A 27,696-nucleotide genomic window follows, 5' to 3' on the forward strand; every position below is an offset into this window, starting at 1 on the left:
GTAGGTTTGTCAGACAGGCCTTCCTGTGATGTATATAGCGTGCTCTTCGAGTGTTAATAGTGATAGTAGAGATCTGAAAGCACATAGTGACTACTATGTGTAAGAAATATTTGAGAACAAGTTATACACAAAGTAAAGGGGGGGGGGCAATACTCAAGTGCCCTTTCGGTGTCCTTGCTCGGTGGAGTCGCGCAGGTAGAGTCGATTGTCTTTACACTCATCAGTCTTTACACGAGGGCTGCAGCGACCGCTGCCGCGGTGAAACTTAACGCTTTTATATTTGCCTGATTACCTGTGATTGAAGTCAGCTGGCCACGCCTCACTATTTAGCAGATCGAAACTGGGCAGTCCCACAAAACCAAGTGCCCCTTTCAGCACGTATTTACCAGGGTAAGACACACACAATTTAAACCAAAAACTTTCCTAGCAATGACGATCACACAGTAGTCTAATGAGAAAACGAGACAAAACACTCACAGGCTGCTGTTCTTCTCTGTAGCTCGACTGTTTCTTCTGACCAGTGCTTTCAAAACAGCTAATTAAGTACTTTCACTTTTTTTTTGCTTCTTTTCCATTTTGCATTTACTTATACTTTGACTTTTAATCCTTAAGTACGTTTAAGATTTAAAAAAATATAATACACTTGGCCAAAATCCCATGATATAAACAATTAAGTGCTTATGCACAGGATATTTATAACGTACACCAGTATATTGGCTAGGTGGCAAATAACCTACTCCTCCGGTCTTCAAGTAGGGCTGGGCGATATATCGAACGATATGATCATGCGCATCTAATCAGTAAAGCTGCTTCCGTGATCACCGCTAAAATCTCCATCACCTGCTTATAATTGGAGTGGCATTGAATAGACAGAGCCGTAGATCGCTGACAAGCCACGCCATATCGCGTTCATTATCGCAGATGAATCACCTTCGATAATGAACGCGATATGGAGTGGCTTGTCAGCGATTTACGGCTCTGTCTATCAGAGGTGGGACTTTCAAGTCACAAGAAAGTCTTCAAGTCATATTCAAGTCCTCAAAGGGTTAAAGCTAAAGAGATAATTAAGTGACTAATTAAATGATGATTGTGCATTAGTGATGAACATCTGCTGTTAACAATCAACATCACTGAAGTAAAGAGAAACACAAGAACTACAACTGAATTTAGCCACAGCCTTCAAATGAAAAAAAAAAGTAAAAGGAAAAAAAAACACTATGCCACCATAATTGTGGTCAAGGTTTGCTTTAAGTAGTGTCTTGACCCTTTTACTAATTCAAACCAATTTGATTCAAAACAATTGCAATATTGTTTTCGCATCAAACATGTATGCATTGCTGAGTCGAACCTTGCAGTAACAGATGACCTTATGCCTTTTCTGCTTATAACTCATGATGACTGAACATCATGAAATTGTGTTTATCTTTGGATAGTAGACTGACACTCAGCTATTACTTAACTGAAGTAAAAAAAAAAAATCACAATGCTTCAATGTTGAAAGACACAAAAGGAGACAATCGGTTCAGGTTTTTAGACAACCACACTTATCACACGATCCTCAACAGTGGTGACAATTTTTCATACTGCAGTGCATGACGGGAGTTTTTACTAAGGTTTTACCCAGCATGCAACATTTTGTTGATTGTCACCACTGTTGAGAGTCATATGCTGGTTCTTGATCTCTGTGTGTGTCTACAAAGTATAGTTTTTCAAATTTTGTATGCACTTAGTAGATTTAAAATTCACTTAATTTTTTTTCCATAGTGTAGTTTTACTGGGTTGATTATGCCAAACTTAAATAGAGCTAATGCTAATTTGATTGTAATCTGACCACCTATCTCATACTGATTAATGTCTTCTCTCTGCTTTACAGCACCTCATGCAATGCTACATAAAGAGATCTAACGTAGGTTTTCATCATTAATGCACAATCATCACTTAATCACTTAATTATCTCATTAACTTTAACTCTTTGAGGACTTGTGATATGACTTGAAGACTTGCTTGTGACTTTAAAGTCCCAACTCTGGTAAAAGCTGAATGTCAGTCAACAATCCAAAGAAGACTATCTCACGATGTCCAAGTCAACATGAGTTATAAGCAGAAAAAGCATAAGATCATCTGTTACTACAAGGTTCGACTCAGCAATGCATACATGTTTGTTGCGAAAACAATATTGAAATTGTTTTGAATCAAATTGCTTCGAATTAGTAAAAGGGTCAAGACACTACCTAAAGCAAACCCTGACCACAATTATGGTGGCATAGTGTTTTTTTTTTCTTTTTTCAGTTGAAGGCTGTGGCTAAATTCAGTTGTAGTTCTTGTGTTTCTCTTTACTTCAGTGATGTTGATTGTTAACAGCAGAAGTTCACCACTAATGTACAATCATCTTAATTATCTTATTAACTTTAACCCTTTGAGGACTTGGATATGACTTAAAGACTTGCTTGTGACTTGAAAGTCCCACCTCTGCTGTCTATTAAATGCCACTCCAATTATGTGATGGCGATTTTAGCGGTGATCACGGAAGCAGCTTTACTGATTAGATGCGCATGATCATATCGTTCGATATATCGCCCAGCCCTATCTTCAAGCATGCAAAAAACATCAGCCTTTACAGACATAGTGTTTGAGTAAAGAAAATGCTGTACTATTCAAAAATATCAGTTATTTATTTACCTTTGCATTGCCAAAAAGCAGAGATCTGTCTCCTCCAGGCTGTGCACGATTCGTCAATCAAGTTTCACTTAGAGCTTGAGGATCCAATGGCATTACAACATTTTACTGACAACCTCTCTTTAATACTCATAATTGTTTAAATATTTGTAAAACCCTCTGATTTTAAATCATAATAATTAATTATAAATAGAGATATCTTCATTTCTGCGCACACTGAATTCTAGAATTTTTTTGATGTTCTGAATTTCCTCTTCATCTTGAAAATTTGAAGCTGTATTTTTAAAAGCTGGATATTTGCTGTCGAAGAATTCAGAACCAAAAAATAGCTGTTTGAAAATACAGGTCTATAAAACTTGAGTTTTGCTAAATTTCAAATGTTCAATATGCATGTAAAAAAAATTCAAATAGTTGTCAAATTATAAGCTCCAGACACCTGTGCATTTGCATTGCTGTTTCTCCAACAGCAGCGTGGTGCTGATGGATTTGTTTTGTGACAGATTGCCTAATCAGCTGTGTAGCATTTGGAAGCTATGCTTGCTTTATGTATTTCCCAGCGTGTTTATTTCAGCATTAGACACTCGGAGGATCAAAGGAGATTTTGAAAAGTCCAAACTGTTGATGGGCACCATTTACTTCCATAGTATTTTAATATATTTTTTTATAGTATTTACACTCCTTTAAGTCTGAAATTCTTAACCTGAGTAGAATTTCTTCTTGTGAATCCCTGGGATTAACTATCACTTTGCCATAATCCAAAAACTAAACTTCCTTTCAGAAAATGTGTCATGAATGCAAAACACTTATACAAGCAAAGCACCCAAAGTTTTGAATGTTTGTTGAATGTGGATTTGCAAATTGTCATCTTGGATTTGTGTTTGTGTATTTTGAGACTTTCCAGAGGGGAATTCCAGAAAGCAGGCCATGTGACATAGCCTGTATGTTGAAGAGTAAGCAATTGGATTAACTCGGCTTTCGGTTCCAAAAAAATGGAGGTATAGCAACTGATCCCCTGAACATAATCTGCTCTGGAGTAGATCATACTTCAGGGTTAGTTTACGTCATCGCTTTCAACACGTGCATGACCTGTTGACCAGACTCCAGTGGGCATAATAGATTGTAATGCAGTGATATATACAATGGTAATAAAATTATATATGTCACCGGGGCGGACTCGGATGACCAACCACCCCTGACTTAGACACCGCCGTGGGGAGCCGACACCACAGGTCCGCAACAGATGGACAACGCAGAGAAGAGGTAATTTCAAAGGAATAACAATCTTTATTGAACACAATATATCAAGGAGCACAAGCATGATATACTTCAGTGTCCTCTAGGTCTTCTTCAGCTACGGATAGGTACTGATTGTACGTCGCAGTTTCGCCCTGACGGCGACTTCACCAATGGGGCGGCTCGCCTCGGGCTCGGGCAGTGAGTATACAGGTGAGGATGCTTCTCAGTCAAGGATACTTGCGTCGATACACAGTAGTGAGACAGTGGTTTAAAAGCTTACTTCACCAGCAATGCTGCATTCTTCGGGACTCCAACAGTGAGTAGACAGGTAAGGATCCTTCGCAGTACAGAATACTTCCGTCGGGGCACATTAGAGAAAGAATGATTTAAAAGCTTCCTCAGCAATGCTGCATACTTTCAGGCTCAGACGGTAAGTAAGAAGGCAAGAATTTTCCCACAGCAATATGTTCCTTCCTAGGGCAGCAGTACTGCAGCCTTCAGGACTCTTCTTCAGCGATGCTGCGTACTTCCAGACTCAGACAGTAAGTAGGGGGGGTAAGAAGTCTTCTCAGCACAGGATACTTGTGTCGGTGCACGTGAGTGAGACCGTGACTTAAAAGCTTACTTCCTCTGCAATGCTGCATTCTTCAGGACTCCGACGGTGAATAGACAGGTAAGGATTCTTCGCAGTACAGAATACTTTCGTCAGGGCACATTAGAGAAAGAGTGATTTAGAAGCTTACTTCCTCAGCAAGGCTGCATACTTCCAGACTCAGACGGTAAAGGAAGAAGGCAAGGATTTTCCCCACAGCAATATGTTCCTTCCAGCTCAGCTGTATCACTCTGGGATTCCGACGGTGAGTAGGTATCATAACTTTTCACAAACTTATCGGCAAGGGTTGGGACTGCTTCTCAGCAAAAGCACACCACATCGTGTTCACCACAAATCCACAGCAATGAATCAAGGTGTAACAATAAGGCAAAAGCACTGCAATTCACTCACATGATAGGGCTGATCAGAGGCCTCAATCCATTCGTCACACTCCCGTGGGGGATATTCAATCCTCAATTCCTCTTCAGCACACGTTGAAACACATAGCTTCCCCAACAGTCAGATTTACATTCACTGTATCCTCTTCAAACTTTTCGAATGTTTGTAAGATGAAATCGATTCACTTATCTTTCTCTCTCCCTTCCCAGCGCAGATCCAATCGATAAATCAATCCAGCAGATTCCCACCGACTAACTCTGTTCCAGCAGACTTCAATGGGTGGCTTGCACCCCATCGAGGCTTCACCACAGCCCAGTACACTCCTAATGCAGACAACTTCAATAGGGAACCTTTTCCCCTGGGGACTTCATCAGGAAACCTGCCCACCCCAATAACTTCCCTGAGCAAGCTTGTGCCCAACTCTGCTCCGGAAAAAAAAACCACTCCCGAAACTTCTCTGAATAGCCCTTTTTTCTTTGGCTTGTAAAGCAGGAAGCCTATGTGAACGCCGCTCCTCTCTCTCTCTCGCACCTGCAGTGCATTAGCACTAATCAGGCCGGACAATGTTTCTGCCACACCCGGAACCGGAGTGGGAGGTGTCGCACACAAATCGTTCCCTCAAGAAACTCGTGACTCGTCAAGAGTTTCCGCTCACTGAACGTTTTTGTCACCCGTGACATATATATATGATATGATATGTTAAAGGGGTCATATGATGCGATTTCTAGGTTTCCTTTCTCTTTGGAGTGTTATAAGGTCTTGGTGCATAAAGAAGATCTGTGAAGTTTCAAAGACTAAAGTCTCAAATCCAAAGAAATATTCTTTACAAAAGTTAAGACTCGTCCACGCTGCCCTGAAACGGCTCATTTAAACATGTCACTGTGTGAGAAGATTTGCATAATGTTGCCCAGATGTTCAAGCAAAGAAAGGAGGCGTAACTATTATTCTCTCTGTTGCCGATGCTGTCATGTCGTGGAAACACTGTTTCTTTGTGAAAGCAAAAATACTTTGTTTGGCCTTCCAAACAGCCTTTACTATTTTAAAAATCAAAAGAAAACAGATAAACACATGAAGCAAGGTTGACATGAACAATTCCAGACAAGGGAGAACAGAACGGGCTAAAACAGTCTGTGAGTCAGAACAGCCGGCATTGTAGTCTACTCTCCCAGGATCAGGAAACAGTCCTCCATAAAATACACTGCACATATCTCAAGATGATCCAGAGAAATGTGATGGACCTGATCTAAAGTTCATATGTCATCATAAAGTCCCTGAATACTTAGAATTACTTATGTGATTGCGATATTTCTTTTCTTTCTTTTTCTATTTAACACATTTACAATTCAAATAAAAAAAAATTTGTTTGTCGTTATGGGGTATGGTGTAGGGTTGGGAAGATTCCCAGACTCGCTCAGTGCATCAGCATAAAAAAGTTAACGATGCGATGCATCAGTTTAAAAAGTGTGCATCAGATACAAGTTGTCATTTATATTGTGATGCATCGTTAAAAACAGATTTACATATACTTAATTACTAGTGGATGCGCTATACTTTTGTGCTATACCTTGATCATACTTTTAAGTAACATGACATACAGTTAAGTATGGTGACCACTACTCTGAATTCTTGCTCTGCATTTAACCCAATCCAAAGTGCACACACACAGCAGTGAACACACACACACACTCACACACACACACATACACACACACACACACACACACACAGCAGTGAACACACACCCGGAACAGTGTTCATCATTTATGGTGCATCATTTATGACTTCCCCACTAACCATAGGGCAACCATATGTCTCACTGATAATACAGGGATTTTCCAGTAGGTAAGTATGACAGGTAAGCAGCAAGGACAATACACAGGATGAATTCAGGAAAGAACCCAAGAGAGCACATCAAAAGATTGGTGTCACAACCAATCAATTCTCCTAGATTTTTTGTTTGCTTATCATTATTTCCCATCATCTTTGTTCATGTTTCTTTGTTCACTTGTTTGTTGTCATATATATTCATTTAATCATCACAGCTGTTTATTATCAGTGTGCATTTAAGCTCCTTTGTTTAATTAGTTCTTTGTCGGAAGAGGGTTAGGTGCAAAGAAAGTTTATTATCCAAAAGTAATCAACAGAAATAAACTGTAACAAAATTAGCGGGCCAGGCTCTGGGGGCAATTCAACTTCAGGAATTCAGGAATTCCCACTGTGCAAAGTTACGTCCAGTGGACGTCTTTTTATGTCTTTGCAGATGTTGAAAAGACCTCCACTGAGTAGCCAGAATGAAAGTTTTTATGACGTCTTTTTTGACGTCTTCTGTACGTCTGATTTAGACGTTCACAGAACCTCCTTACAAGGTTAAAATCTAGTTCAAAAGTGGTCAGTGGACATATTTCAACATCATTTAAGGTTCATTTAGGCATAATTTATACTGTTTCGGGACCAAATCAACACTCTCAGGATGCATTAGATTTAGATGTCATTTCAATGTAATTTCCAGACACTGTGTTTGTCCTAAAATCAAGAAAATAAAATAATCTTCATGAAATAATGAAATAACTGATGATTGAGCATGTGGTAAAATCAACTGCAAATCAAAGACATTAAATCTCTGCAGATCTCAGCAGAGGATGATCAATTTACATCATTTACATCAACATCATTTGAAGTCACCATTGTGGTGGACAGTGTTTGGTTTAGTTGGGATCTTGGTCCTCATACTTCTTGTGTTAGCTTGTCTTTGGCTGTTGTAACTGTGTGTTATAAAACACTCTTATTGTGGCAGAGAGCATTAAGATCAAGCGTTATCATCTTGCTTTTAATGGTAATTTAGCTATAGCACAATAAGTTATTAATGTTTTGTTGCAACTATGTATTTATTTTCATGGACAAACACCTTGTAGAAAAAAGAATTTACTTATTTTTAAAAAACACATCATGTGGTCACACACAGACATCAAGATTGTGGATATGCATCACATCAATGGTGACAATTAAAACAAAAAAGGCTGGAAAATAAGGATGAGTTTGTGCGATCAAGCCGTTTTGTTTGTTTTGATTGTCACCATTGTTGTGATGCATATGCTAAATCTTTATGTCTGTGTGTGAGTACATGATGCTTTTGCTCAAAATATTTCAAATGCATGCATTTTGTCCAACTTCAAAATAAGTATTTTGCTCTTGGTGCCTGTACTGCAGAGTCAAAAGGAGATATATACAAACAAAACAACACTTATTTCATAACCTCAGATACTTGTAATGTGATGACTTTATCATCACCAACAAAGAGCTGATAACACCTGAGTTCCCTTAAATTTGTCTTTCTTTGCTACAACAACAGTGTTTCACAAACACACAGTTATAACAGTCAGAGACAAGCTAACACAAGAAGTATGAGGACCAAGATCCCAACTAAACCAAACACTGTCCACCACAATGGTGACTTAAAATGAATCAAATATCAACATTTAAACCTCTGTTAATTCTCAATAAGAGCTTTTCTAGATGTCTGACAGAAATAAAGTCAATCTAATGATTCCATGTTTGTGGAGATGTTTGATCCTCCTTTGCTGAGATCTTCAGAGATTTAATGTCTTTGATTGGCAGTTTATTTTACCACATGCTCAATCATCAGTTATTTCATTATTTCATAAAGATTATTTTATTTTCTTGATTTTAGGACAAACACACACAGCAAAATCCCCAGTGTTAATTTAACACTCTGAGTGTGGAGTCTGTGGACTCATATAAACTCTGAAGCAGTGTTAAAATTAACACTGAAGCAGAGTTGAAGTTAATGAGATAATTAAGAAGTTAATTGTGTTATGATTGAGCATTATTGAAGACACCTGATGTTAACAAGCAGAATCACCAAACGAGAAAATCACAATTTGTGTCACCATTATAGTGGTCAGTGTTTGCTTTAGTTGGGATCTTGAACCTTCAGTTATTTACTTAAGACTTTGTGTGGCTGTGGTAACAGAATTATAACATACAGACCAGAGCAAAGGCAATCATGTGTGCTATTGATTGTGGTTCGAACTAATTGTCGTGGAGTTACCTGAATGTGTGAGTTCAGGGTTCATTAATGTATACATAAATTAAGTGTAAAAAAAAGATAGCAATCCAGCATTTTTGGCACAATATGACACGTTTTTAAAAGTTAGTTCTACGTAAAGAAAATATATTATTTAGTTTAGACACACAGACATCAAGAATCAGCGTAAGCATCACAACAACGGTGACCATCAAAAAAGCATGTTGTAGCCAATAAAAACACATCCATGGCTCCCATCATGCATTGCGGCATGAATAAATTATGAGCTGAACTGTCTTTTTAACTTTTTATTCTAACTATATTTTATTTTTGCTGTTTTTATGTGAATTTTTATTATCTAGTTTTGTGATGTTCAGAGTAGATATGTTTATCTGGATATGCTGTTTGTCACCGTTGTTGAGATTCATACGCTAATTCTTGTTATCTGTGTGTGCCTAAAATAAACACTCTTTAATAAAAAAAATAAAATAAAAAAAAATCAGAATCACTTGTAAGAGATGGCTACAAAATGATTAGAAAATGCAGACACTTTCATTGTGGGATCAAAGCTGTTACAATCAATAATGAAGTATTTAGAGAAAACACTGTAAATGAGTTCAGCAACTCGGGTCAAACAACGATTACATTAAAACAAATTTTAAAAGCAAAAAGCCACAAGCCAAGATCACAACTAAAGCAAACACTGACCACTATAATGGTGACACACAAATTGTGATTTTCTCGTTTGGTGAGTCTGCTTGTTAACATCAGGTGTCTTCAATAATGCTCAATCATAACTCAATTAACTTCTTAATTATCTCATTAATTTCATCTCTGCTTCAGTGTTACTTTTAACACTGCTTCAGAGTTTATATGAGTCCACACTCAGAGTTTTAAATTAACACTGGGGATTTTGCTGTGCAGTGTCTGGACATTACATTGAAATAACATGAGTCTAAATCTAATGCATCCTGAGAGTGTTGATTTGGTCCCAAAACAGTATAAATTATGCCTAAATGAACCTTAAATGATGTTGAAAATATTTCCACTGACCACTTTTGAACTAGTTTTTAACCTTGTAAGGAGGTTCTGTGAACGTCTAAATCAGACGTACAGAAGACGTCAAAAAAGACGTCATAAAACTTTCATTCTGGCTCCTCAGTGGACGTCTTTTCAACATCTGTAAAGACATAAAAAGACGTCCACTGGACGTCAACTGGACATAACTTTGCCCAGTGGGCTATAGAAAGCTTGACATGTCTACTTTTAAACTAAACAAGTGCTGCCGAAAACAGATATTCTTTGATAAAGTAATCCATATGAAAACAACGCGATGTCCATTTTTCACGTCTCCCTTCATTTTATCTAATGTGACCACGCCCCCGCGCTGAACGCGCTATTCAGATTCAAACTGAAGTGCGCGGCTTGAATACGCCCATAACAGAAGAAAAAGCAGCGAGACTGTTCTTCAAGTTTTTTTATTTTACTGTTTGCTTCACGATGAGAGGAATAAGACATAATTCACCCCAAAAAGATGTGATGTGGTTGAGGATTTGAGAAATGGATTTCCTCAGAAAAAAAGAATGAAGTACTTTATTCAGCAGAGATCATAAACATGAGTAAGTCTCTTTTTATTTATTTATATAATTGTACTAGTACGCACATAAAGTGTAAACATTTTACTAGTTAGACTTTTTCCAAACTATAATTCCTGACTAAATGTTTAATCAAGAAGTTTCAATAACAATATACAATACTATACCATTCAAAAGCTTGATGTAAATAATATAAATGTAACAAATAGATAACTGTAACAAATGTAACAAACAATGCTGTTCTTTCAATTCATCCCCCCTAAAAAACCTGAAAAATATTCTCAGCTCTTCTCAACATTAATAATAATGATAATAATAATAACAATAAATGTTTTTTTGTAGAAAATAAGATTGTTAAAAGGATTTCTGAAGGATTGTGTGAATGGAGTAATGGTGCAAAAAATTAGTTTGAAAGTCAGCTTTGGTTGTTCCTAATAAACTGTTTAACTGCTCCCCCAAGTGGATATTAAATTATGTTGTGGGATAATTAAATATATTCTTTATAAACTACAAACATAAAATTATATACATTTATTTTGTTCTCACATTCTTTCTTGTAACTCTTCCCTCTCAGTGGCACAGATGACTGAAAGGATCATTATGCAGCTCATTATGCAGGCCTTTGTCTTCTCAGGTGTAAATCACAATGATATTCATGATAGTTGACGCCTACTCGCATATGACTTTTACCAACTAAAAGTGTCTTAGAAAATTTAAATCAATATATTGTTTCCTGTAAGTGAGTAAACAAGATGATTTTCACATAATTTAGAAAGAAAAATTCTAGGCTACAAGCTCCAGTTCTCAAAAATCCCGGGAACCATTGTTCTTCATGTGTTCTTCATGCCTTATTCATGTGATTTAACATTTTTAGTTTTTCACTAACCACTCATAACATTATTTTTCTCAAAAACACAATCATGTACATGCATGCATTTCACATATTATTATAGCCCAGTTTGTGCTGATTACAGTGAGATTAGACTTTACCCATTTAGATATTTATAAGAAACTGAAAAAAAGCACAAATGTCAGGGCATGACAAAACTTCTCCAGGCCCAAAAAATACTCTTAGACTCCAGAGGACTAAAAGAAAAAAAAATTGTCACACAAACATCAAGATTCAGCATATGAATCTAAATAATGGTGACACGCTTCATGCTGCAATGTATTCTGGGTACATCATACAAAACTCATACATGGCACCCAGAATGCATTGCGGCATTAAACATGTCACCATTGTTGAGATTCATACACTTATTCTTGAAGTCTCTGTGTGTCTAAGTATTGTGTGTTTCAAGAACAATGTAAAGTAAAAAAAAGACACATATTAATGATCTAAATCTACAGGAGCTTGTGAGTTACAAACCATCTGCTGAAGTCACTAAAATAAAATTACTAACATAGGATTGACTCTAGATAAAAGCAGTTGATTTGACTGTTATATGCAAAAATTTGTAACATCAGCAAACAACATCACCTTACGGCATTTTTATATCACTGTTGTTCCTGTAACAAATAAAGCTACAGCAATTAAATGAACAGTAACACTTAAAAGAGTTATACTGCCTAAGTACTGATCACCATAATGGTGACGTCAAACTAAACTCTTATTTTCAATAAACCATCAACACCTCTGTTAATCTCAATAAGAACTTTTTTACATTTATGACAGAAATAAATCTTGTTTATAATGAGTGAAGTTGGTAAGACTGTTTTTGGAGTATTTACGCTAGAGTTTGACACCAATCAGAGGTTGGGCTTTCACTTTCAACCAACATCTGACTTCTGAGCAATGTCAGTCCACTTCTACTGTAATGGGAAGCTTTATTAGAATGTTAGAGAACAATGTTGTAACAATGTTATCAATAGACATTTTTAGAATGATTTTAGAGAATGTTATCCTATCTTTTAGCAGAACGTTCTGGGAAATAAAATTAAACTTACCGCTAAAAACATTCCTAGAACATTAAACATTTCTAGGTGGGGAGGAGCTTGAAAATCAGATATTTGAAGGAGTGTTTGTGTAATTAAAGACTGAAGAACACGAGCATAGAGTTACTGCTGTATTCTCCAGCTTTTACCTTACAGATAGTCTGGTAGTTTATAAAAAAATATTAGAACAAAAACAGATCTCTGAAAGAGAAGATGGCAGTGACTACATTGGTTTTCTTCATTGTCAAGTGTTCTAAACTCTTGTTTCCTTTTTTGTTTAATTTTCAATGTGACATTCATCTGTTTCTGTCTTTGTTGTATACTGTAGATAATGTTGTTTTTGGCATCTCTTCTCCCAACTGTATTGGGCAGTGACTGTAAATTCATGCAATTCGACTGTTCTGATATCTATAACTCAGGACAAACTGTCAGTGGGATTTACACCATCTATCCAGCAGGAGACATTCCTGTCTGGGTTTACTGTGAGATGATCTCAGGTGGGTAAGATGAAGACAACTGAGGATGGACGGTATGAATGTGACTCATCTAGAAATGTTTAATGTTCTAGGAACGTTTTCAGCGGCTAGTTTTATTTTAGTTCCCAGAACGTTCTGCTAAAAATTAGGATAACATTCTCTAAAAACATTCTAAAAATGTCTATTGATAACATTGTTACAACATTATTCTCTAACATTCTAATATAGCTTCCCATCACAGTCAGAGGTGGGTAATCCAGGGTCCAAAGAGTAAAAGTCCTGCCATATTTTTGCTCCACCCATGAACTCAGCAGCTGATTTCATCAGAAGAGGAATCAAGTCATTCCTTCCAAGTCACAAACGAGTCTATAGTCAAATCGCAAGTCCTCAAAGAGTTAAAGTTAATGAGATAATTAAGGGACTAATTAAATGAAGATGCATTAGTGATGAACACCTGCTGTTTACATTCAACGTCACTGAAGAAAATAGAAACACAACAACTACAACTGACTTTAAGCACAGCCTTGGATGAAATCAACTGGAAGAACAAAAAATGTACCACCATAATTGTGCTGAGTATTTGCTTCAGTTGACTTCTTGAGCCTTTTTGTTTCACTGGGATTATTCAAAGCCTAAACATGTGAAGAAAAAAACATCTTTGAGATATAATTAAACCAGCTCATTGTGACAATATGTTGTTCACAAATCACAGATCTCTTTTCTCCACAACATCAGATGCAGAGCTGCAAAGAGAGATCTGACACAACAAGTCAAGGGTCAAGAACACAACTAATTCAAACACTGATCTCTATGATGGTGGCATCATTTTAACCAATAATACATCAACATCTGATCCTCTGCAGTTCTCAATAACAGCGGGTGTTAATCATTAAGTTAATTAAGTTACTTAATTATCCCATTAACTTTAACTCTTTGATGACTTGGGATTTGACTCAAGACTAGTTTGTGACTTGGAATGAATGACTTTTCTTCCTCTGGTGAAATCAGCTGCTGACTTTATGGGTGGAAAAAAAAATATGGCAGGACTTCTACTCTTTGGCCCCTGGATTACCCACCTCTGATCACAGTAGATGTGGACTGACATTGCTCAGAAGTCAGATGTTGGTTGAAAGTGAAAACCCAACCTCTGATTGGCATAAATACTCCAAAAACAGTATTACCAACTTCACTTATTATAAACAAGATTTATTTCTGTCATAAATGTAAAAAAAAAAGTTCTTATCGAGATTAACAGGGGTGTTGATGGTTTATTGTCACCATTATGGTGATCAGTACTTAGGCCGGGTTCACACCGCAAGCTGCAGCAGAGCAGAAGCAGCGCGTGTTTTTTTATGTTAATAGATGAGAGTGTTCACACCGCACGCAGAGGCTGTGCGGCATCGTTTTGGCGCTGGGTCTATTTTTGCTGAGCTGCTGACGTTCAGTTAAAGTGAAAGTACACCTTTGATGGACAAAATAAATATGATTTCACACAAAAAGTGCTCTAAATGCACAAAATAAGCACATCTAGGGTGTTTTAACAAGAACTGGAGTGTGTTAGGAAAGAAAATTAATATAAAAATATGTATTGAAGATAAAGTGACAATGATCATGGTCAAAATACACATGGACTGAAAAGAAAAAAAAAACTTGCCCAAAATTTGCATTAATGATATCTACTGTGATTTTAGCAAATTACATTAAATGTATGATATTTAAATTCACATATTTTTCTATTTTTATATATATATATTTTTTTTTACAAAATCTGTCAAAGTACTTACAGTTCTATCCAAAAAGAAACTTTTTTACAAAAACACAAAAAAATAAAATAAAAACATACAAAAACAACTTTAAATAATTTATATTGCTAGTCTAGCCTTAGAGATTTATTTATTATTATTAGTAGTAGTCGTATTCTTATACATAGGCCTATATATTGGCAGAAGAACAGATGTCGTGCTGACATCATGCTGACAATCATAAACAGCTGCACGTGGTGTCACAGGCGATGGTCTTCAGAGTGCACCTGGAAAGACAATAATGGACGACACTCGTCTCATCGTGGAAGTTGAGAAATATCAAGTTCTTTATGATCCACACAATGTACTTTACAAAGACTTGCAGGAAAAGGAAAAAGCATGGGATGAAGTTGCAGCGGCTCTTATAAGTAATTGTATAGTGTTTTTGACGCTTTCGCTGGCACACGAGCAAACAACTCAATATTTGATTCAAAATTGATTCAATTGGAACCATTTATTTACAATTTCTAAATTACACATAAGCACACAAGTAACAAAAGCAGGTGATACATGCATATATAATAAACAAGTAAATGCTGATTTCAAGATGAGCAGGAAGTCAAGGCTGTGAACCATTTACAATACACAGAATTTAAAACCGTGTATTAAATTGGTTTTCAGGGTGTCCTTTGGTAAATTTGTTTGCAAACAAGCCCAGTTACAAGATGATAATATGCACCATCTATGCATGATAATATCCAGACCACATGTGTGATGATGTATTAATTATTAGCAAGCAATCAGTGTCATCTAACCACATATTCTCTTGCAGTTTTTGCCATAATAAAAATTACACCAGCTAAAGAACAACATTGAAAATCCAAGTGTCAAATTGCACAACTAAAGCCAACACTTACCACCATTATGGTGACATCAAACCAAACTTTTAAAGTCAAACCTTTCACATCTTTAACATCAAACCAAACTTTTAAACAGACATCAACATCTAAATATCTGCTTCAATTTTAATTAGAATGTTAGGGGATAATGTTCTAATAATGTTATCAATAAACATTTTTTGAATGTTTTAGGGAATGTTATCCTATCTTTTGAGAGAACGTTCTGGGAACAAAAATAAAACTACCCGCTAAAAACATTGTTAGAACAATTCATGGTAATGTTCGTAGAACATTTTTAGAACAAAAAAATTCTAGCTGGCCACCAGCACATTCATTATGAATCATATATTCTATATTAACCCATCACATGTGTTTCAGAGGAGAATGGATGGCAGTGTGAATTTCTATCGGCCGTGGGATCAGTACAAGAGAGGATTTGGGAATGTGGAGGGAGAATACTGGCTGGGTAAGATCTCACAGTGTGTGTGTGTGTGTGAGGATGTTCATGTCCAGTGTTTGGTTGAACGTGTTCTTCATATGTGTGTATGATCAGGCCTGGAGAACATGTACCAGCTGACACGTAAGACCAAGTACATGCTGAGAGTGGATCTGGAGGACTTCACCGGAAGGAAAGGTTTCACTCTGTACTCGTCCTTCTCTGTGGGATGTGAATGTGCTGGATATCAGCTGCATGTTTCAGGATTCATTGATGGAGGAGCAGGTAGGACACTATCATTTATACTCATAAAAACTAATTTCTATTGAGTTACTGTCCTCAGTGATGCGCTTCTTCTCTGCAGGTGACTCTTTATCTGGCCATAATGGACAGAAGTTCTCCACCTTTGACAAACACTCCTATGAAAAGAACTGTGCCAAACAGTATCTTGGGGGATTTTGGTATTTATGGGGAGAAGATCCCATCTATCACGCCATTGGTGTTGTTTGGTCAACGTGGAAGAATTACGCAGTCAGTATGAAAACCTTCAGCATGAAGATCAAATAGGTTTCTTAGAAACAATACAGTATAAATTAAGAGGAACCTTTTCCTGATTATTCAAGAGCTTAACAACAATATTTCCCCTCTTTGCTGTGTAACTGAGTGAACATGTGTTGAATATTTCTCATCTATATGTAAAGCTGCTTGTGTAGCACATTAAAACCAACTGAATCCATATTGAGATGATTTGTCACTTCATAAACCTTCAATAAACTCCTACTTTAAATGAATTATTCTTTAAATTCTTGATCTAGACTTTTGAGTAGACTAGAATTATGTCTGAACCGTGAACTGTATTTGTACATATGCACTGCTGTAGATGGATAAGATGGAGTGTTCAGTGCTCCTGAGTCAGTTTTCTCTTTAATTCTCTTCAGTGGGATCAGATATATGAGACATGAACTGAAAACATGACACTGCTGCTGTTTTCTGATTCAGTCTGAGATAATGATGAATGACCCGAAGAGACAGACACACAATTACAGTGGATGTGTAAATCTTCATGGGCAGAAATATGTGAACCAACACTGCAAGCAGTTTGGCATTCTTGTCATTTTTGATTCAAGAAAACATTGTTCACTGTGATGTTCCAGTTTTAATAATTTAAGAATGTCCAGCTTCAGCCAGTATACTGCACAATTGATATGTTTTGGTTAATCATACACTGAAAAAAAACAATTAGTAAATTTACTTAATTTTTATTTGGCAAGTTTTTGCACAAGCATTTTTCAAGTAAATTTAATACATTTGGGAATTAAGTAAATCTACTTAACTAAGTTAAGTAGAAATAAAAAAACGAATAAGTACATTTTATTGAGTAAATTTTAATTAAATAATATTAAATTAATGCATTTAGCAGACACATTTATCCAAAGCGTCTTACAGTGCATTCAGGCTAACAATTTTCACCTATCATGTGTTCCCGTGGAATCGAACCCCCCAAATTTGCGGTTATAACAGCCAGAGAAAACACAAAGACTGAAGTCAAGGGTCAAGAGCCCAACTAAAGCAAACACTGATCTCTAACATGGTTACTTCAAATGAAACAATAAATCAACATCTAAACCTTACTTCATTCTCAATAAGATCTTCTGTAGACGTCTGACAGAAATAAAGTCAGTCTGGTTATTAATAAGTGGAGCTGGTGATGCTGTTTGTGGGATTGTTTAATCAGATCTTGAGAGATTTCATGTATTTTATTTCAGTTGATTTCATCTAAGGCTGTGTCAGAAGTCAGTTGTAGTTCTTGTGTTTCTCTTTTCTTCAGTGATTCTGTTTGTTAACAGCAGCTGTTCATCAATAATTCTCAATCAGCACTTAGTTAATCACTTAATTACTTAAATGCAAAGTTTTAAAACTTACATGGTTTAAATCAAGGCAATCTGTTTACTCAAACGGTTTGAGTTAAGTATACTTGTCGGGTTTTACAGAGCAATTTCTTTTGTCTGTTTTCTTAATTGCAGAATATTTATCATGTGCATCCAGACCTTCGTGCTGTCTTTGCTGTAAACTGGTTGAAAGGGACAGAAATGAGAGACTTATTTACCATCATTTGATAAAACTGTTTTGAAAAAAAAAATTTATTATTAGAGTAAAAACTTTTCCAAATTACTTTTCCAAAAAAAAAAGTAAGTAAGTGAAATTTTCACTTATTTTTCACAAAATATTGAAGTGTTCCTGTAGCTCAGTGGTAGAACATTGCATTAGCAAACGCAACGTTGGGGGTTTGATTCCCTGGGAACACATGATAGGTGAAAATTGTTAGCCTGAGTGCACTGTAAGACGCTTTGGATAAAAGTGTCTGCTAAATGCATTCATTTATTATTTAATTAAAACTTACTCAATAAAATTTACTTATTCCTTTTTTTTTATTTTTACTTAGTTAAGTAGATTTACTTAATTTCCAAATGTGTTAAATTTACTTGAAAAATGCTTGTGCAAAAACTTGCCAAATAAAAATTTGTTTTTTCAGTGTGTATGTATCATAACATACATAGGCCTACTTTACACAACAGGATATCACCAGCTCCATGCTTTACTGCAGGAATGCTTTTATCTGGATGCTGAGCTGTCTTGGATTTCTGTCAGACATATCATTGACATATCTCAATAAATTAGAATGTCTTGGAAAGGTTCATTTATTTCAGTAATTCAACTCAAATTGTAAAACTTGTGTATTAAATAAATTCAATGCACACAGACTGAAGTAATTTTGTTTCTTTTAATTGTGATGATTTTGGCTCACATTTAACACAAACCCACCAATTCATTATCTCAACAAATTAGAATACTTCATAAGATCAGTAAAAAAAAACATTTTTAATGAATTGTTGGTCTTCTGGAGAGAATGTTCATTTACTGTATATGTACTCAATACTTGGTAGGGGCTCTTTTTGTTTTAATTACTGCCTCAATTCGGCGTGGCATGGAGGTGATCAGTTTGTGGCACTGCTGAGGTGGTCTGGAAGCCCAGGTTTCTTTGACAGTGATCTTCAGCTCATCTGCATTGTTTGGTCTCTTGTTTCTCATCTTCTTCTTGACAATAGCCCATAGATTCTCTCTGGGGTTCAGTTCTGGTGAGTTTGCTGGCCAGTCAAGCACTCCAACACTATGGTCATTTAACCAACTTTTGGTGCTTTTGGCAGTGTGGGCAGGTGCCAAATCCTGCTGGAAAATGAAATCAGCATCTTCAAAAAGCTCGTCAGCAAGATTTCTTGGTAAATGGGTGCAGTGACTTTGGTTTTCAAAAAACACAATGGACCAACAGCAGCAGATGACATTGCAGCCCAAATCATCACAGACTGTGGAAACTTAACACTGGACTTCAAGCAACTTGGGCTATGAGCTTCTCCACCCTTCCTCCAGACTCTAGGACCTTGGTTTCCAAATGAAACACAAAACTTGCTCTCATCTGAAAAGAGGACTTTGGACCACTTGGCAACACTCCAGTTCTTATTCTCCTTAGCCCAGGTAAGATGCCTCTGACTTTGTCTGTGATTCAGCAAATGCCTTGATGTCTGTATGTGGTGCTCTTAATGCCTCGACCCCAGCCTCAGTCCATTCCTTGTGAAGTTCACTGAAATTCTTGAATGGTTTTTGCTTGACAAACCTCAAAAGGCTGTGGTTCTCTTGGTTGGTTGTGCATCTTTTTCTTCCACACTTTTTCCTTTCACTCAACTTTCTGTTAACATGCTTGGATACAGCACTCTGTGAACAGCCAGCTTCTTTGGCAATGAATGTTTGTAGGTTAAGTACGTGAAAATTGTTAGCCTGAGTGCACTGTAAGACGCTTTGGATAAAAGTGTCTGCTAAATGCATTCATTTATTATTATTTAATTAAAATTTACTCAATAAAATGTATTTATTCGTTTTTTTATTTTTACTTAGTTAAGTAGATTTACTTAATTTCCAAATGTGTTAAATTTACTTGAAAAATGCTTGTGCAAAAACTTGCCAAATAAAAATTAAGTAAATTTACTTATTGTTTTATTTCAGTGTGTATGTATCATAACATACATAGGCCTACTTTACACCAATTGCTCCAAAATTTCTTTGATAAATTGGTGCATTGACCAACACCAACAGTTAACATGCTTGGATACAGCACTCTGTGAACAGCCAGCTTCTTTGGCAATTAATGTTTGTCTCTCCTGGTGAAGGGTGTCAATGATTGTCTTCTGGACAACTGTCAGAGCAGCAGTCTTCCTCATGATTTTGTAGCCTAGTGAACCAAACTGAGAGACCATTTTGAAGACTCAGAAAACATTTGCAGGTGTTTTGAGTTGATTAGCTGATTGGGATGTCACCATATTCTAATTTGTTGAGAGAATTTGTGGGGTTTTGTTAAATCGGAGGCAAAATCATCACAATTAATAGAACCAAAGACTTAAACTACTTCAGTCTGTGTGCAATGAATTTATTTAATACACAAGATTCACTATTTGAGTTGAATTACTGAAATGAACTTTTCAACGACATTCTAATTTATTGAGATGCACCTGTATACACAATTGCATGCATATGTTATCCACAGTATGGCACCACAGCTGGTCTTAAAATATGATCAGGTTGTGCTAGTGTTGTGTCAGAAGTGCATTCACTCATAATATTGAGAAATACAATTATATGTTTTACCTTCGATGATTAAATTGAATGATTTTTGTGTGTAAAATATAAATGGTGCTGTAAATTTAACTCTTTTGAATCCAATGTCTCTTCCAAACACAGAGATAAGATGCAGTTTATCTTTGTGGTAAAAAGCTGATTCATCACTGTATATATGCAATGTTTGAGTAACTCAGCATCCAAACACTCCTGTCTTGCTTCGAATCATAATTCAAAAGCATATAAATAGGCCTCTAATACTAATGCTGTGAGCTAGTGCTTCAGTCAGTGAAACACACAGTAAGTAAATTTTAATAATTGTATGTATTATTACACTGTTAAAAATCGCTGTAAACAGTCAAATTTCGCCAGTAACATACTGTTTTTCTTTAAAAAAGTGCATTCTGGGTAATATTCATCATTTTCGAGATGGTAGCCTGCTGCTATATATCGTAAATTAACAACGTTCAAAGTCGACACTCAGAGGCTGTGTTTCAAATCACACCCAACACCCTCATTCACTATTTCCTACATGAGTTTACTAATATAGTCCACCTGACAGAGACAATGAAAACTAATGAGTGAATTCCGACACTGGTCAACAGCTGCTGTTAACGAGCAGAATCACTGAAGCGAAGAGAAACAAGACAAACACAGGAACTACAAGTGACTACAGCCACAGCCTTAGATTAAAACAACTGAAGATTTAAACAATCAACAAACATCTTTACCAGCTTCACACATTACTAACCAGACTGACTTTATTTCTGTCAGATCAGAGATCAAAATATCTTATTGACAATTACAGAGATTTAGATCATGATGTTTCACTGTTTTGTTTGTGATAACCAGAACATAAGGATATAAGAGCAGGTTGTTTTGAAATATTTTGAGCTTCAGCGTCGGGAACACTCAAAGAGAGACATCAACAATCAGCATATGAATCTCAACAATGGTGACAATCAAAAGGTTCATGATGCAATGCATGCTATGTACCAGCACAGGATAAAACTCATCAATGAATCCCAGCATGCATTGCAGCATGAATAAATTATGCCCCTGAATTGTCCACTTATTTTGTTGAATTCTTATATGCTTATATTTTTGCTTTTGTCTTTAGTTTTAGAAGCATGTTTTGTGATGTTCAGAACTTAACTTATTTATTTTGTGGATTGTCACCATTGTTGTGATTCATACGCTGATTCTTGATCTGTCTGTCTAAATTTTTTTTTTAAGTTTTTATTTTGCTTTTTAAATGAGTGATGTTTTCTTAAGTCTTTCATAACTTATGGCTCAGCAGTGTTCTTTTGCTGTAGTATCAACATTCAATAAGAGAAGGGACACGGGATTGGATCAGATATAAGAGAATGTTTGTTTGTACAACAATACCAGGTTTTCTTTGCAGCTGACTTTTTTGCTATAACAAGTTCCAAAGACACATTATTACAGTATGTAAAAAAAAAAACTTAGTATTGAAAAGTCACTGTTCAAGAGCCCAACTAAATTAAACACTGATCTCCATTATGGTAGTGAAAAAAAACTGTAAACCTCTGTAACTCTCATTAAGATCTTCTGTAGACATCTGACAGAAATAAAGTCAGTCTGGTTAGTAATGTGAATCTGGTGAAGCTGTTTTAGGAGTTGTTTAATAAGATCTTGAGAGATTTGATGAATTCTTTTATTTCAGTTGATTTCATCTAAGGCTGTGTCTGAAGTCATTTGTAGTTCTTGTGTTTCTCTTTCCTTCAGTGATTCTGCTTGTTATTAGCAGGTGTTCATCACTAATGCTCAATCATCAATTAATCACAGAATTATCTCATTAACTTCACTGATTCAGTGTTACTCAAACACCCTGTAGTGTGCACACATTATAAGTGTTCATTCAAAACTGAGTATTTTGTTGTGGGGTTTAAAAAGGGTTAAAGATTTAAGATGAAGAAAAAACAGCATGAAACATTATTTAACTGTAATAAACTGTAATTAATTTGCAGGAAACAAACTGTAGAATAACAGTTATTTTCTGGCACCCCTGCTGCCAGTAAATAACTGTTTTTCTACAGTTTGTTGCCATAGATTAATGGTTGCCAGCAAAAAAAGTGTTTTTCTACAGTTTATCGCCATTAAGTCAAGGAAAAAAACAGTAATATACTGTAAAACGTAAAAGTCTGATTTACCAAATGAAAAAAAGTTAATTTGACTAAAATATTTGTGAACATCCATAGAAAAAAAGTTATGCCAAGTCATACACTAATAAAGAGAGTAAATACTGAACTCAACTGTATTAATGTGTGTTTGCACAAGAGAGATCTGTTAGTTTAATGTAGTTTTGTTGTTCACCATTGTGCTGGAGAGTAGAGCCTGTGCTTCAGTCAATGATGAGCCACAAATTCTGTTGTTCTGCTGCTTTATATATAGACAGTAAATGTGGAGCCACTGATGCAGTGGTGATCTCTGTGTCAAGTATTTCAGCACATACATGTGTGCTATAGCTGACAATGAACTGCAGTGATTTGAGTAAAAGTCATGCATTTAGTTACTTTACTATTACACATTAAGTGTTTGCGGTTTTATATTAAGAAATATTCCTTCTCAGTGGACTCAAATGAAATAAGTTCATAGTAATAACAACGTAGGAATGCTAGTTTTAAAAACTTGAACTGTTTGAAGCAGTGGGAGTGGAGTTAATTTCCATGGTAGAATTTACAGTGAAATACTGTAAAAAAAAATAAGAACGGTAAATTAATAGTTGAGAGCTGTAAATGAACAGTACTTTACTGGCACCCCTGCTGCCAGAAAATTACTGTTATTTAATGGCACAGTTTTTTACAGTGATATGATCAGGGCTTAAATTATTCCAGCACCGTGCCGGATCTCCGGCATGTGGCCGTGAGGAAAAAAAATAATAATAATATTTGAGAGCCTGCGCATGCAGTTTAATGCAGTTAATGCAGTTTAAGTTTAAAGCCAATTTATTTCTTCTACCAATCATATGAGAGGAACGCAGCTTTAACTAACGTCACAAGCCTATCAGAAGCAGAAAAGGGCGTGTCTTTGCAACACAGTATGATTGACGCCCATACGTCAATGTTGTCGGAGAAAAAAAAATGGAGCGCAAATTTATGAAGCCTGGGGATGATGTCCTAGACTCCTAGCAATAGATAAAGGACTCAAAAACAAATGGCGCTTTTTGGCACTTGGTGCGAGAAACTGAGAGAACCCGGGGCTTGTTTCTGCATGATTTGCTCGAGGAAACTTCTGTATGCCACCAGCGGTAAGAAAGTGCTTGCTTGCTTGCTATGATCAGACTCCGGTCATAGAGCCGCTGCCCGTGCACTCAAACTTACCACGACGTTGCCGGGAGTAGAGACCGGCGCGGGAGGGATTTTTCCGTCCCTCTCCCGCAAAAATGTTATTTTCTCCCGCTCCTGCCCGCAAAATCCCACGGGTAAACGTATAGTAGTTTTTCTTTTTTTAAATACATTGCATATTCTGCCTGCTACTCTTTTTTTTCCCACTTGCTCCCCTGTTGAAAATAAATGTAAATAATAAACGGAAAATAAACAAATGTTTCATTTTATTTACGTTTAATTAAAAGTGTGGACATGAACAAGGAACTTAGAACATATAAATACAGTAAAAAAAGTAAGAAATGTAAATAAAAAACATATACCTATAATAATTAGGCTATATAGCCTAATAAATTATATAATAATAATAAACCTGGATTTATTTCATGTTCAAAGGAAAAGTAGCTTAGGGGCCTGAGCAATCCCTTTAAACATTTTACAAAAAATATCCTTATTCCTCAATAACAAAATATACCAATTTTAAATATTTAGCTAAACAAATAAATAGAAATAAACTGAATTGACAAAAAAACCTGTACGACTGTGCCCATGCAGGAATATCATGTCGTTCTCTGTTGAGGGCTTCAGTTTAATCCGTCTCTGCTCCAGTATGCGACCGCAAATACTGAAAGCCCTGCGCTAGCTGGAATGCAAAGTATTCGTGTTTGCTTAATCTCGGAAATTCATCTTTTCCACCACTGGAGGACATCATCCGGTCTGTGTGCTTCTAATCCATCCAATTTGACATTTAAATATATCGCTATTTCTGGAATCGAATTACACGTTGCTGTCTATGGTATCATCCGCATCCTCCCATTCTGCAAAGTCTATTTTATTTTATTTTATTTTAAATAAATGTCTATTTGTTTCTAGTTATTTTATTTTGTTAGATATTTCCACTTAAAATAAAATAATTTTACAATAATTTTATTTTCCCGCAACCCGCACACAATAATATCTTGCCGCCAGCGTCCGCATTCACCCATCAAATATTGTGCCGCGCCGCAATCGGTCATTCAGAATTTCGCAGCCACTGGTCGCCCTGTGTAGAAAACTGACAGAAGACAAAAAAAGCGTTAACTAGCCTGTTGGTTTCAAATCAACATGCGAAGTACATCCCAGAAAAAAAGTGATAATAGCCTTGATTTCACTTCTAATCTTCAGTTTAGCAGTTCAGTTCTTTAGCACTTTGAGCACTTAATTATTTAAGCACTTGTTATTTTTTTAGAAGAAATCACTTTATTTGACAGTACTTTTAAATAAATGGTGCCAAACATAATCATTGAAGAGATTAATGTCTATCTCAGTCTGTTTACCATTTTTTAAAGCACTTTAAGCTCTTGTTACTGTATTTTTGTTATTATCGTCAATATTTGAATTAAGTCTTAAGGATTTTTTTCCACTTTAACCCCTGTATGATGCATTATCCCATGGAACACAACTTGAGTTACTATCAGAATGTAATATGCATTTTGGTTTGATCTGTGTGTGTAATGTCTAAGAGTGGTTAATAAGAGCATTTTTTAATGCTCCTTTTATTATTGGTTCATCAGCAGCTGTGGTTTCACTGAATTCCTCATTTAGTGTTTCTGGTGTCTGTTGTGGAGATAAACACATCTGACAATGATTTCAGTGCAGGAGTTTATTCTAATTGTATGAATTGCTGATTCATTTCAGTTCCAAATTAAAAGAAACAAAGAACAAAAATAAAGAAGATCTATTCATAAACAGTCATACGATCATGAATCATGTTACTAAATGATCTACTAAATTACACAGTCATTAGAAAACAGGAAAAAAATTAACTTTAAATTGATTGTTTTGTTGTTTATTTCTGAAAAGAACTACGTACAGTGTTTCTAAGACACACGTTTGATCTTCATGCTGATGGATTTCATACCGACATTAAAACCCTTCCATGTTTTCCAAACATTTCCAATGTGATCAAGGATGTCATCTTCACCCCATAAATATATACCATTGGGGTTTGTACCATAACAGTCTTTGTACCAAAATCCCCCGAGATGCTTTTTGGCACAGTTATCTCCAGAGTCATCTTGGTCATTTTCAAAGGTGGAGAACTTCTGTCCATTATGGAAAGATAAAGAGTCGCCTGCAGAGAGGACAAGCTTCACTGAGGACAGTAACTCAATAGAAATGGGTTTTGATGAGTATAAATGAAAGTGTCCTACCTGCTCCTCCATCAATGAATCCTGAAACATGTAGTTTATATCCATCAGCTTCAGGACCCACAGAGAAGGACGAGTACAGAGCAAAAGCTTTATTTCCATGAAAGTCCTCCAGATCCACTCTCAGCATGTACTTGTTCTTACGTGTCAGCTGGTACATGTTCTCCAGCCCTGATCATACACACACACATGAAGAACACGTTCACCAAACACTGGACATAAACATCCACACAAACACAGCTGTGAGATCTTACCCAGCCAGTATTCTCCCTCCACATTCCCAAATCCTCTCTTGTACTGATTCCACGGCTGATAGAAATTCACAGTGCCGTCCATTCTCCTCTGAAACACCTGTGATGGGTTTATATAGAATAAATTATTCATAATGAATGTGCTGATGTGTGTTTGATGATCTAGAGTCACATTCATACCGTCCATGCTCCGTTGTCTTGATCTTTCCCACCTGAGATCATCTCACAGTAAACTGAGACGGGAATGTATCCTGCTGGATAGATGGAGTAAATCCCACTGACTGTTTGTCCTGAGTAATAAAAGTCAGAACAGTCGACTGACATGTTTACATTCTGAGTGCATCCACTCATAAGAACAGCAGAGAGAAGAGCTGCTAAAAACACCAACATCTACAGAGAGAGAGAGAGAAAGAGATGAACATCACCCTGAAAGACATCTAAAACCACCAGCAGTTATGTAGAGTTATTGAAGAACTTACTGCCATCTCCTCAGTCTCTATTCAGATGATGTCAGCAGAGACATTTTTTATCTGTGTTGTAAATGCACAATAATGCAGTAACCAGTAACTCCCTATGTGTGCTCTTCAGTCTGACACAAACACTCTCTGTATGTCAGATTCTCAGACTCCTCCTCTGTTACAGAAGAAATTTACATTACACACACCCATATTTTGGAGGCAAATTAAATGCAAGTTAAACCTGCAGTCACCAGCTGTATTTGATGGGCTTACAGTGCTTTGGCCCCAACTGCTGCTTTTCAGCTGTATTCTTATTATTTTTCTTGAAAGGAAGTCTGTGGCAGTTCATAGAACCATTTGGTTGAAATATTTGAAAATTGGCACATAGATAGAGACTGAACATTAATCATAGTAAATTTTGAGTCTTTACCTACAATCCTCTAGCGCCACCAGTGGGTCAAATATGCACTGATGTATACAACTACCCACTGGGCAAAGTTATGTCCAGTTGAAGTCTTATGGACGTCTTTTTATGTCTTTGCAGACGTTGAAAAGACGTCCACTGAGAAGCCAGAATGAAAGTTTTTATGACGTCTTTTTTTGACGTCTTCCGTACGTCTGATTTAGACATTCAGAGAACCTCCTTACAAGGTTCAAAACTAGTTCAAAAGTGGTCAGTGGAAATATTTCAACATCATTTAAGGTTCATTTAGACATCATTTATACTGTTTCGGGACCAAATCAACAGTATCAGT

General features: G+C 36.3%; 2 protein-coding genes across 2 annotated transcripts in view; one reads left to right on the forward strand and one right to left on the reverse strand.

Annotated features, from left to right (window-relative positions):
* Nucleotides 1-4,376: 4,376 nt before the first annotated feature.
* LOC132141770 (microfibril-associated glycoprotein 4-like) lies at nucleotides 4,377-16,749 on the forward strand. Its single transcript, XM_059551430.1, is given in 5 exon segments — nucleotides 4,377-4,454; nucleotides 12,807-13,006; nucleotides 15,964-16,061; nucleotides 16,149-16,316; nucleotides 16,396-16,749. Coding segments are annotated over 5 exon segments (747 nt in total). The 3' UTR covers nucleotides 16,599-16,749.
* A 9,138-nt stretch (nucleotides 16,750-25,887) lies between these two features.
* LOC132142906 (microfibril-associated glycoprotein 4-like) overlaps nucleotides 25,888-27,696 on the reverse strand; it is a 97,939-nt gene continuing 96,130 nt past the window's right edge. Inside the window, exons 2-5 of the mRNA XM_059553104.1 lie at nucleotides 26,664-26,873; nucleotides 26,487-26,583; nucleotides 26,236-26,403; nucleotides 25,888-26,156 (exon numbers count right to left, since the gene is read on the reverse strand). Coding sequence (XP_059409087.1) covers nucleotides 25,903-26,156; nucleotides 26,236-26,403; nucleotides 26,487-26,583; nucleotides 26,664-26,873 — 729 coding nt within the window. The 3' untranslated portion in view covers nucleotides 25,888-25,902. The remainder of the gene's footprint in view (nucleotides 26,157-26,235; nucleotides 26,404-26,486; nucleotides 26,584-26,663; nucleotides 26,874-27,696) is intronic.

This window comes from Carassius carassius, chromosome 6 (assembly GCF_963082965.1).
Source record: "Carassius carassius chromosome 6, fCarCar2.1, whole genome shotgun sequence".
Lineage (NCBI taxonomy): Eukaryota > Metazoa > Chordata > Actinopteri > Cypriniformes > Cyprinidae > Carassius > Carassius carassius.